Source organism: Camelus dromedarius, chromosome 17 (genome assembly GCF_036321535.1).
Source record: "Camelus dromedarius isolate mCamDro1 chromosome 17, mCamDro1.pat, whole genome shotgun sequence".
Classification (NCBI taxonomy): Eukaryota; Metazoa; Chordata; class Mammalia; order Artiodactyla; family Camelidae; genus Camelus; species Camelus dromedarius.
In genome coordinates, this window is record NC_087452.1 from 27699929 (window position 1) to 27712132 (window position 12204).

Sequence of the window (12204 nt, forward strand, 5' to 3'; positions counted from 1 at the left end):
TATTAATTGCAGATGAGAATAAATTGTCTCATTTAGTCCCTCAAGTCTATGAATTCTAGACTCCCTTGACTCATTCCTGCTTGCAAACTGACCATATTTTCCTGGACTCATTTCTTTTGTAGTTCCTTGTTAAATACAGCCATAAGCTGCCAATATTTACTAATAATACTCTGTTTACTATCATTTCCCCCTAAAACTGCAGTTCTGTTAGGTATATTATCTATCTTCCAGGTTATCTCAAGTGATAAATTTACCAAATGTTTCATTGTTACATAACATTAATTGCCAATCTTTCAGTCTCCGATAACAGTTAATTTGCCACCCACAACCTAGCCTGTAAGCCAGTGCCAGTTATTTTAGTCTTTTGTATTATGGCAAGAATACCTTCCCCCACTTCTAGGTACCAATTTCAGCCAGTAAGGATGGGCTAGGTTATTCTGTAGAAACAATTAGCACCCAAATCTTAGTGACTTAAAAAGAAAAGTGTATTTCTCATTCATACTGTTTCCACTATAGTTTAACAAGGAGGTTCTGCTCATCATAGCTACTCAGGTCCCAGGCTGTTGGAGCACCAGCTTCTCAACATTATGGGTCACAGTTGTGCTAGAGGGGAAAGAGAGAGGTCTGTAATTTCCCTCACTGGCAATTATCTCACCTCTAGTAGGAAGTAACACCCATCATTTACACATACTATTCCTTAGTCACCTAGAATTCCCACAAGAGGGTAAGGAATATTGCCATGTACCAGGAGAGGGGAGATTCAGAAGTATTTGCAAAGAGCACTAATAACTTCTATAGCAAGTGAAAACTTGAGGAAAAGGGGATCCTTTCTACTTCTCTCCTTTGGAGACCCAAGTCATTTAAAAAATTTTAAGAGTGCACAATTATTTCCATTTTCATTGGAGATTTTTTTATTATACTCTTTTGTAGAGAATGGTATTAATGTTGAGAATTTGATTTAGAGATCAATCAGTTAAGAAGTTAAATTATTTCCCTTATGTTTTAGAAAAACTCATATAATTTAAAGATTATGTGTAGTAATGATCATAGGGTAAAATGTTATATACCAATATATAGGCAAATAATTTAATTAACCATTATTCTTTTAGAACCTTATTGTGTAATTACTTCTTTTCCTTAATAGTTTTATGTTAGTAGGAGAGCCTTTTGCTGCTAAAACAAAAGTTCTGCATATGCTGGCTGATACTCTAACTCTTATGAATGAACGTGGCTACGGAGAGGAAGAAAAGGTTGTTTATAGGACTGTAAACCCCAAATCCATTACTATGGGCCAACTTTTTGGACAATTTGACCCAGTGTCTCATGAGGTAAACTGCAGTATAAACATTCTCAACTCTTGCTGACAGTGTACATTAAGCCAAGAAATTTGAAATGTTTTTGTATTATTTTATAATACAAAATGTACTTTATAGTTTTATAAAGGAAGCTTTCCAACTCTCTTTTTTCCTCCTCAGTGGACTGATGGTATTGTGGCTAACACTTTCAGAGAATTTGCTTTATCAGAAACACCTGATCGGAAATGGGTTGTATTTGATGGTCCCATTGACACTTTGTGGATAGAGAGCATGAACACAGTACTGGATGATAATAAAAAGGTAAATCATCATGATTAAAAGCAAAACAGATGCATGATATGAATATACTTAACACTACTGAACTGTAAAGTTAAAATGGTTAATATGGTAAATATATGGGTTTTTTTTTAATCACAATTAAAAAAAGGTAAAGCAAAGCAGATGTAGACATGCTTAAGCAACATTATGTGTTCAACAGCTAATCATTTCATACTATATATCTAAGATGAAGGATGCAGCAAGTTGACTAAGTTTATAGATTACCTTTTCAATGAAAACTGTGCTATGGTAAGTTCTTTGCTTCATTTTTTTTTCATAGAATATGAATATATTAAAACTGCTTTAGTAGGAAGGCATAGTAATATAATGGGTGATAATAAGTTGTTAAGTGACTCTAGTCTTAAGGTTTCTTATAGAACTTTAAACTAATATTTTATGAGAAAATTAAAAGCCCTCATTCTTTTTTGAAAAGGTCAACTGCTTCTGTGCTTATATGTGTTACATTACCTTAGAAACTATGAGATATACAAAAGAATGACAAAATGGAACTCTTATAGTGTTTATTTTAATTGAGAGATTGCATATGTAAAGTATAAAATGTGCACTAATGTTAAGTTTAGATTCTGATTTTTTTTAACGTATCTGTACACTCACATAACCATCTCCTAGATAAAACTGCATAAAATTTCTTGCACTCTACAGGGTTCACTCCTGTCCCATTCCAATCAGTACAACCTCCCCAGGGGCAATCATTGTTCTGACTTCTATTGTGATAAACTAGTTTTGCCAATTCTTGAACTTCGTGTAAATGGAATCATACTCTTTTGTGTTTTCCTACTTTGGGTTGATATAGTAATCTGTGATATTTATATTAGAGTTCCATTTTATATATGTATGTATTCTTTTATGTCTGTACTAGTATTCCACTATGTTAATATATCACAATTTATTTTTATACTTATATGAAATAACTACTAAATAAGCAAACAAATTTAATGTTTTTAATGTTAATATGCAAACATATACTCCAGTACTTAATCATAGGTGGTTGGTCATTTTTTTCATATCCTTCTTTTCATTCATTCAATCATATTGATTGAGCTAAGAGGCAGAAGTAAGCAGACAAGAAGTAGTGATGATTCAGAAAAGAGAATGTTAATCAGTAGAGTCAAGTCTAAGGATTCAGAGTCAGGTGAAAGAATAGTCTCATGTTGGATGAGACGGAGGCAGGAAAGGTGAATGTATGGATTCGACAGTGGAAATTTAAAGGCAAATCCTTTCAATGATTTATTCTTTCTTTGTGAAGTGGTAGGCCCTGGTTCTTTGTACACTAGAGTAGAAAGGGGAAGATTTAAATTAGCCATTATGGAAAATGAGAAAGAGAGCTGACTAGGAAAACATAGAAGCACATCTGAGTGTTTGTTATAGAGAACATGATGGAGTTGAAGACCATGAATTATTTATTAATTGTAGTGCCAAGGTCTGCCTTTTGTGAGATTTTCTATACCAGTCTAAGCACTTTGGATGTGGGTGTAGATAATGTTGCTAGACTGAAAATAGAGAAAGACTTTAAAGATACTGGCATGAGAATGATAGAAGTGCTAGACCATAGAATAGAAGCTACCTAATGAAGGAAGTGAAAACAACAGAGATATGATAATCCCTGTGAAAATGAAGAGCAAATGTAGTAGGAGTCAATGAGTGAGACAGCTGGGATGGATAGGAGGTGATGAGCAGAGACTGGAATGCTTGAAATTATTATTTCAGAATTGCGTGGTGTTCCAGGAGAGAAGGTTCTGGGTATATAAAGTGGATGACTGGAATGGAGTAGTAGGGGAAAGATACATGAAGACAAGGTAGTTGGGTACTGGGGGGCTGCTGTGTTGAGATGTTTCCCTTCATGAACACTGACTGGATCAGGACAGAGTTATAGTAGAGAGAAAGAGATTGAGCCAACCACCAAAGGCTTTATTTAGCCAAGCAAGGATTGTCAAAGGATCAAGTGTTGTACTGGAGGGTGGAGTAGAAGTGGTTGGGAAATAGAATAAGGGAATGAGGAAAATGTTGACTCCACCTCCCCAAATTTGTAGCAAGCAGGAGAATATTTGCTGAAATAATCTGGTAGAAAGTTAAAAGTATTCTGGACAAGCCCTGTCCAATACAACTTTCTGCAATGACAGAAATATCCACACTGTCCAATAAAGTAGCTACTAATCACATGTGACTATTGAGCATTTGAAATGCAGCTAAGTGCAATAGAAGAACTGAATTTTAAATTTTAACTAATTAAAATTAAAAGAAATAGCCACATATGATTACTAGCCATCATAGGGGACAGTCCAGCACTAGGCATGCATTCATTTTACAAATAAGAAACAGATCCAGAAATGTTAAATGCTGCATTGTTGACTAACTAGATAGGGGCAAATCTGGGAATAGAGTAATGATTGTAGAATTAGAGAGTAAACACTGAAAAATAGAGAGAAAGAATTTAAAAGACTTAATAATGTAATTAATTTGGAATATCAACAATTTATAGTTACTGACAACGTTATTAAAACTTAATGATAATTCCAAAGGTGGAAGCCAAGGAGACTGAGAAGATAGAAAGGCTTTAACAATAATGGACAAGATAGGAATTAGGCAGAAAGGATGCAGTTGATAAATTCAGCTTTTTACATATTTTATTAAAGAGGAATGTTTTAGATTAAAACAGACCAAGGGAACATAGCAATCACAATGCATGATCCTTGATTGAATTTTGGTTTGAATAAGTCAGTTGAAAAGACACTTCTGGTACAACTGAGAACATTTGGGTATTGGCTGAGTATCAGATGACGTTAAGGAATTATTGGTAACTTTGTTAGATGTGATAATGTTACTATGGTTATATAAAAAAGTCCTTGTTTTTAGAGATGAATATTGACATATTTGGTTGTGAAATGCCATGATATCAGTAATGCTCTTTAAAATACTTTAAAAAAGAGACAAAGCAAATATGGCAAAATGTTAACATTGGGTAAATCTAGGATTTGGATATGTGAGTGTTCATATTATTCTCTATCTTTTCTTTTTCTCTTTTTTGTTAATAAAAATGTTTTATGACAACTTTATAAAATCAGGAATATTTTATGTAATTTTATTAATAACAAAAACTGACATTTGTTTAGGATTTTATGGGTTTTTTTTAATGTCATGTAGTTCCCCTCTTCCCTAATTCTGTGAGAGAAAAATGATCCCTTTTTATAGATGAAGAGACTGAGACTCAGAGGTATTATGTATTTGCTTACCTATTAAGTAATTGACAGAGCAGGACCTACAATTAAGATGTTCTGGCTTTCCTTCTAATACTTACTCCATTATATCACAGGAGATATTTTAACAAATAAATAGAATAAATTTTTATTTGAGAAGTTTGAGATTAAAAAAATTAACATTTGAAAAAAAATTGCCTTTAGCTTTGCCTTATGAGTGGAGAAATCATTCAAATGTCCCCTCAAATGAGCCTCATCTTTGAAGCAATGGACCTTTCCCAGGCCTCAGTAAGTCCATGATTTAATCTAACAGTAATTTGTTTGTTTGCTCATTTATTCATTTGTTCACTTAGTCAATAAGTATTTTTTTATTATGTATCAGAAAGTGAGTTAGGCACAGTATACAAAGATGAATAAGATACAGTGTGTGCTCATTTAGAGAGGATGAGAAGTATGCTAATAAATATATATATATGTATATATATATATATATCCCAATATAGGGCTACATGTAAGTGCTCTAAGAATATGGAGGGAGTGAATGCCCAAAAGGGGAACTGTAGAGGAGAACACTGAAAAATGTTTTTTGATCTGATTTTGATGGGTAAGACTTTTCCAGGGAGATTGGTTGAGGCTGGGCATTCCAAATATGCCAAGATGACTTGTAAAGACTTGGAGCCATGACATTTCCAGGGAACTGTAACTGCAAATAGTTTTGTCTAGTGTATACGAGGCTACAGAGGAAGACAAAAGCCAGATCATGAAGGACCCTGTAAGTCACGTAGGGAAGTAGTTAATAACTGCTAGGTTGGAGAAGGAAAACTTGTCTTTTTTCTCTAGCCTGCCACTGTCAGCCGCTGTGGCATGATTTATTTGGAGCCCTCACAGTTGGGATGGAAACCGCTTGTGTCTTCATGGTTGAATTCACTGAAAGGACCTCTACAAGAACCAGAACATCAAGCTCTTCTGAGGGGACTTTTTGACTGGTTAATACAGCCCACATTAAATCTTCGTAAGAAAAAATGCAAGGTAACACTATAATTCTCTTACCCACTCAAGTTTCTTGACTTCCCATTCAATGTGACTAAGTCTAAAGTCAGAATGGTAGGATAAATAAAATCAGTTTCCCCTTAGACATGTATTGAAATATTTATTGTGACAATCCATGATTCATATGCAGTTGTAAGAAATAATACAGAGAGATACCATGTACATGCCACCTAATTTCCCCCCATGGTAACATTTTGCAACATTTTGTTGCAATAATATCACAACAATTGACATTGATAATACCTACTGATCTTATTTAGATTCATCTAGTTATACCCATACTCAGATGTATATGTGTGTGTATGCATGCACATGAATTTATCCCTCTGTTTAATTTTTTAAACTTTTAAAATAAAAATTATATATACTTAAAGTGTACAACATGGTGATTTGATATACATATATGTAGTGAAATAATTACCACAGTCAAGCTAATTAACATATCTCTTCAAACAGCTGCTATCTATGTGTGTGTGTGTATGTGTGTGTGGTGAGAGTACCTGAAGTCTACTCTCAGCAGATTTCCAGTACTGATACAGTATTGTATCGATATAATTAACTATAATCATCATACTGTGCATTAGATCTCTAGTCTTATTTATCTTATATACCTGTAAGTTTGTACTCTTTGCTAAGTATCTCCCTATTTCTCCCAACTCGCTTCCTGCTTCTTTCTATGTATTCAACTTTTAGATTTAGTTTTATTAGGGTAATGCTGGCTTCAGAAAATGAGTTTAGAAGTATTCCTTCTACTTCTGGTTTTTTTTTTTTTTGAAGAGTTTGAGAAGGATTTGTATTCTTTGAATGTTTGGTAGAATTCAGCTGTGCAGTCATCTGGTGCTGAGCATTTCTTTATTGGGAAGTATTTGATGACCACTTCGATCTCCTTCTTTGTTATTGGTCTGTTGGGCTTTCTATTTCTTATTGATTCAGTTGTGGTAGGTTGTATGTTTCTAGGAATTTATCCATTTATTCTAGGTTATCCAATTTGTTTGCATATAATTTTTCATAATAATTCCTTATTATTTCTTATTTCTGAGGTATCCATTGTAATGCTTCCTTTTTCATTTCTGATTTTATTTGAGTCTTCTCTCTTTTTTTCTTGGTTAGTCTAGCTAAAGTTTTGTTGATTTTGTTTATTGTTTCAAAAAACCAACTCTTAGTTTTGTTGACTTTTTCCTATTGGTTTTCTATACTCTATTTCTGCTCTAGTCTCTATTATTCCCTTCCTTCTGCCAAATGTGGATTTAGTTTTCTCTTATTTTCTAGTTCTTTGAGTTGTAAAATCAGGTTGTTTATTTGAGATCTTTTTTTCTTTTTCAATGAAAATGTTCATTGCTATAAACTGCCCTCTTAGTACTGCTGTTGATGTATCTCATAAGTGTTGGTATGCTTTGTTTCCATTTTCATTTATCTCAAGATATTTTTGATTTCCTCTTTGACCTAGTGATTGTCCAAGAGTATTTCATTTAGTTTCCATGTATTTGTTAATTTTCCCATGTTCTTGCTATTTTTGGTTTCTAGTTTCAATCCATTTTGTTTGGAAAAGATACTTGATATAATTTCAGTGTTATTAAACATGTTAAGACTTGTTTTATGATCTAACATGTGATCTATCCTGAAGAATGTTCCTTGTGCACTGGAGAAGAATGAACATTCTGCTGTTGGGTGAAGAGTTCTATATGTGTATATTTGGTCTATGGTGTTGTTCAAGTTCACTGTTTGTTTACTGATATTGGAGTATTGAAGACTCCTACTAGTATTGTATTGCTGTCAATTTCTCCTTTCATATCAGTCAATATTTATTTGTTTTATATAGTTAGGTACTCTGATGTTGGGTGTATATGTATTTATAACTGTTGTATTTTCCTATTCAACTGACCATTTTTATCATTATGTAATGACCGTCTTTGTCTCTGAGACAGTTTTTGACTTAGTCTACTTTAAGTGTAGCCATTCCTGCTTTCCTTTGCTTACAATTTGTGTAGGATATCTTTTTCCATCCCTTAACATTCAGCCAAATGTGTCCTTGAATATAAAGTGAGTTTCTTATAGATAGGGTACAGTTAGATCTTTTTTTTTAAATCTATTCAGCCACTCTGTATCTTTTTATTGAGGAGTTTAACCCATTTACATTTAAAGTATTTATTTATAGGAAAGGATTTACTATTGCTATTTTTAAAACTATTTTGTGTTTATTTTGTAGTTCTTTTGTCCCTCTTTTTTCTCTTGCTATCTTCTTTTGTGTTTTGTTGTTCTTTTGTACTGATAGGTTTTGATTCCTTTCTCTTTTTCTTTTGTGTAACTTCTATAAGTATTTAGTTTGTGATTAACAAGAGACTTGCATGTAATATCTTAAAACAGGCTATTTTAAGCTGACAATAATTTAACTTTATTTGCATATGAGAACTCTTCACTTTTATCTCTCCTCCCCCCACATTTTATGCTATTGATGTCATAATTAACATTTATTTATAATATGTATCCACTAATATAATTTTATAGTTGTTTTTAATACTTTTGTTCTTTAACTTTTATAGTTGAATTAGAAGTGGTTTACCCAGCACTGTTATAATAATATCCATCTTTGGTTTTATATTGCTCAAGTTATATCTGAATAAGCCAGAGGTAAAATTTATTCCAGCTATACTCTTTGGATAAAACTATGGTGACTAAAGCTTTGAAAATCCCAATTATTTCCCATATTTCAAAAGTATTTTAAATATGTACCTTTAAAAACTCATATATGCATGCATATAGTATTTTATGAGAAAGTTTTACATATTGTTTTAGTTTCTTAGGGCTATCATAACAAATTACCACAAACGTGGTGACTTAAAGCAACAGAAATTTATTCTGTCTCACAGTTCTGGGGCTAGAAGTCTGAAATCAAGATTTTGACAGTACTGTGCTTCCTCTGGAAGAAGCTCTAAGCAGAATCTTTCCTTACCTCTTCCAGCTTCTTTTGGCTCCAGGCTTTCCTTGACTTGTGGCTGCATAACTCTAGTCTCTTCATTCGTGTTCACATGGCCCTTGTACTTTGTGTGTCTCTCCACTGTGTGCCTTTTATAAGGATTTATGACTTTGAATTTAGGGCCCACCACATAATCCAGAATGATATCCTCATCTTTAGATCTTTAACTTAATTAAATCTTCAAAGACGCTTTTTCCAAATAAGAGCACCTTCATGGCTTTCTGGAATTAAGACATGGGCATATCTTTTTGGGGACCACCGTATACACACACCCATACATATATTAGTTACTTACATATAAATAAATATATTGATATAGAGAAGGGAAAAGGGTATTCAGTAGATTTTCATCCTAAAATACTATTTTGGAGGTAGGAAAATCTCCTGCATAAAAGAAAAAAAATCACTTTATGAAGATTCTGTACAATGTCTCATAGTGAAAATATACAGATAATCATTTTTCAGTTTTGTAAATTTTAAAACTATAATACTGTATGTTGTAAATAATACAAAATTGACTTTATCTTTCTGATAATGAGCTTTAGATTTTCTTTTCATAATGAATTCCCAACATCTATTGACTTTCCTTCATTGCTAACTTTTATATCTGTCCTCTCCTCTCCATGGCAATTCCTTTGACCACCCCCTTCTTCCTGTTGTAGCCACAGTTCTGACCTTTTTCATTTCCTAGCTGAATCAATACAGTAGAGCTACTCTGGTCCAGTCTACATCCTGCTACCAGAATGAGTATTCCAAAGCACAAATTCATTCCATTTACTCCCCTACTTAAAACCCTCCATTGGCACCCTCTTCCTCTTAGCATGAGATCCTTAATACAGTCTATAAAGCCTTTCAGGATCTGACCCCTGTCTCCTTGTCAAGCTTTATTTCTTGCCATTGCTCTCTCACACCCTATTTTCACATCCTGCAGAACCCCTTTAACACAGTGTGTCTACCCACATCTCCATGTCTGTGTATAGGTGGTTTCCCCTGCCTTGAACATCTTTCCCTTCTGCACCTGGATAACTCATATTTTCCTTCCAAATTCAGCTCAGCTATTTTTTCATCTGGGAAACCTTCCTGAATTATTCCTCTCCCATTTCTCTGTTATCTTCCTCCCTGGTATCTGGGCTAATTGTTTATCCTGAGTATTCTGGTAGCCTTCCATCACCCTGGGACTTCCTCTGTCATGTCATTATTATACTATATGATTTTGGTCTATTTAATTTCAATGCCGCTTCTTTTCAGAGATCATCTGTATTATTTTCATATCCAGCTTGGCATGTAGTTATATGATGTTTTTCATAAATGTTTGTTGAATAAATAAATGAATAGATGGCTGTTAAAAACTTCATTTCTGCTGTCTCTAGAACACAACTAGTTTTCATTTCTCACAGAATTTGGAATAAGAATATGTTTTGCACAATTGTGTAATATAATATGCTAGACTAAAATATTTCAAAGATTGGTATTGTGCTTACAATTTGAATTCTTTAAGTTAAAATTCTGTTAAGACTTTATAAATATGAGGTTTTTTTATTTTTAAATGAAATATTTAGTTTCTTTTATGATCCAAATAAGATGAAAATAAAGTACCTTATTCTTTTCACTTTGCAGGAACTGATTCCTACAAGCGATAGCAATGTGGTTGTATCTCTCACACGCCTCTTTGAAGCACTACTCTGTAACGTGGTAGAAAATGATCCTACCAGCAAGCACATTCGTGTTTGGATTATGGTTGGTTTTATACTTAATGTGATTTTTAATTATAGAATAAAACATGCCTCTGGCAACTGATACTTGCATTGAGAAAGACATTACAAGATCCCAAGCTCTTTTTGGTGAGCACCAAAACAATACTTGAAGACATTAAAGTTGCCCTGACCTGGTATTCTGATTTAAAAAATGATTTAGAGAAAGTAAAACATGTCGGAATGAATCTAAATACCCTGTTATTCATTACAGATCATACTTTGATAAATAAGTAGGTGACTTAATATTAAATCAATGTAGCCTTTAGGTGAATTGATTTTTGTCTAAATGTTAAGCCAGAGTGTAGGCTGCAATAAATTGCCTACATGGAGACTGTAGTTATCCAGCCATAAGCCAAGGAATGCCTGGAGCTACCAGAAGCTGAAAGAGGAAAGGAAGGAATCTCCCCTAGAGCTTTCAGAGACAGCATGCCCCTGAAACACCTTGATTTTGGCCTTTTGTCCTCTAGAACTGTGAAAGAATACATTTCTGATGTTTAATGTCCAAAAAAAAAAAAAAAAAAAGGCTGCCTACAAAAGACTAGGAGCAGGCATTCGACCAACTGGGTGTAGCATTGTAGTCAGAATCCACAGAGGATACAGGTAGGGAGGAGTCAGTGGTCCAGGTTAGCTAACGTCTAGAGGTCAGAAGGCCAGAGAGCAAGGCTCTAGGGGAGCCAAAGGAAAGAGGTGTTCTGTTCTCTTCCCTGGCCTATTATGCTACTTTCCTATCCACCAAATTATTCCCAAATGCCTTGATCAGTCTCCTCTACTCAGGCTATCTTCTCTTCTACCCTGTGGTGATAGCAGTTCCCTCCTATTGTTTTCCCTTCATCTTGTTGCCATAGAAAATCTACCTCAGACACTCACATTCCAGGATCCCCTGCTAATCATAACCTCTTCCTTTCCTTCTCCCTTTTAGCCTTTATTTCTCTCCACTTAAGGAGAAATTGGACGTGCTTGAAGTATAATTAATTCATATTCCTTTTTTCCTCTAAGTTTGGAACTACCTTTTACAGAACTGGTTTTTAATATTCTTCCATACCTATCAGTGTTACCTTTTATAAAATAGAAGTATCCTAGGAATAATTCACCTATATAACCTTCATGTTACATATTTCCTGAAGATTTTCATTCTGTTTGTAAACTTAAACTCCTTCCAACTTTTAAATTGTTCAGAATCACTTTTAGAGACCAATGTAGATTGATAACTCTTTGAAAATTTTCTCTTAAAGTATATTTGATTTTCCTAACCAGATAAGGCATGTATCTAGAGCAAAATTCAAGACAAAAGTAAGTTTTCTATCTCTACTAGTCCCCCAGGCACCCTCAAGGCAACCACTGTTACAAATGCCTTTAGTAGCCTGGTAGAGATATTTGATGCATATTCTCTTTCATATGTATACATTTTTAATACATGTTAGTATACGATACATACTGATTTGCACCTTTTCTCGCAATATATTTTGGACATCTTTTTATATCAGTGTTTATCCAGTTACCTTCTTTTTTAACAGCTACATGTATTCCAGTGTATGTAGCATATTCCAATGAAACTGACCCCAACTAAAGAACATTTG

The 12204-nt window shown here is 33.8% G+C and overlaps 1 protein-coding gene across 1 annotated transcript in view; it reads left to right on the forward strand.

Annotated features, from left to right (window-relative positions):
• DNAH12 (dynein axonemal heavy chain 12) overlaps positions 1-12204 on the forward strand; it is a 151200-nt gene that overhangs the window by 69190 nt on the left and 69806 nt on the right. The window contains exons 32-36 of the mRNA XM_064496402.1: positions 1145-1328; positions 1476-1616; positions 5054-5137; positions 5690-5878; positions 10491-10610. Coding sequence (XP_064352472.1) covers positions 1145-1328; positions 1476-1616; positions 5054-5137; positions 5690-5878; positions 10491-10610 — 718 coding nt within the window. The remainder of the gene's footprint in view (positions 1-1144; positions 1329-1475; positions 1617-5053; positions 5138-5689; positions 5879-10490; positions 10611-12204) is intronic.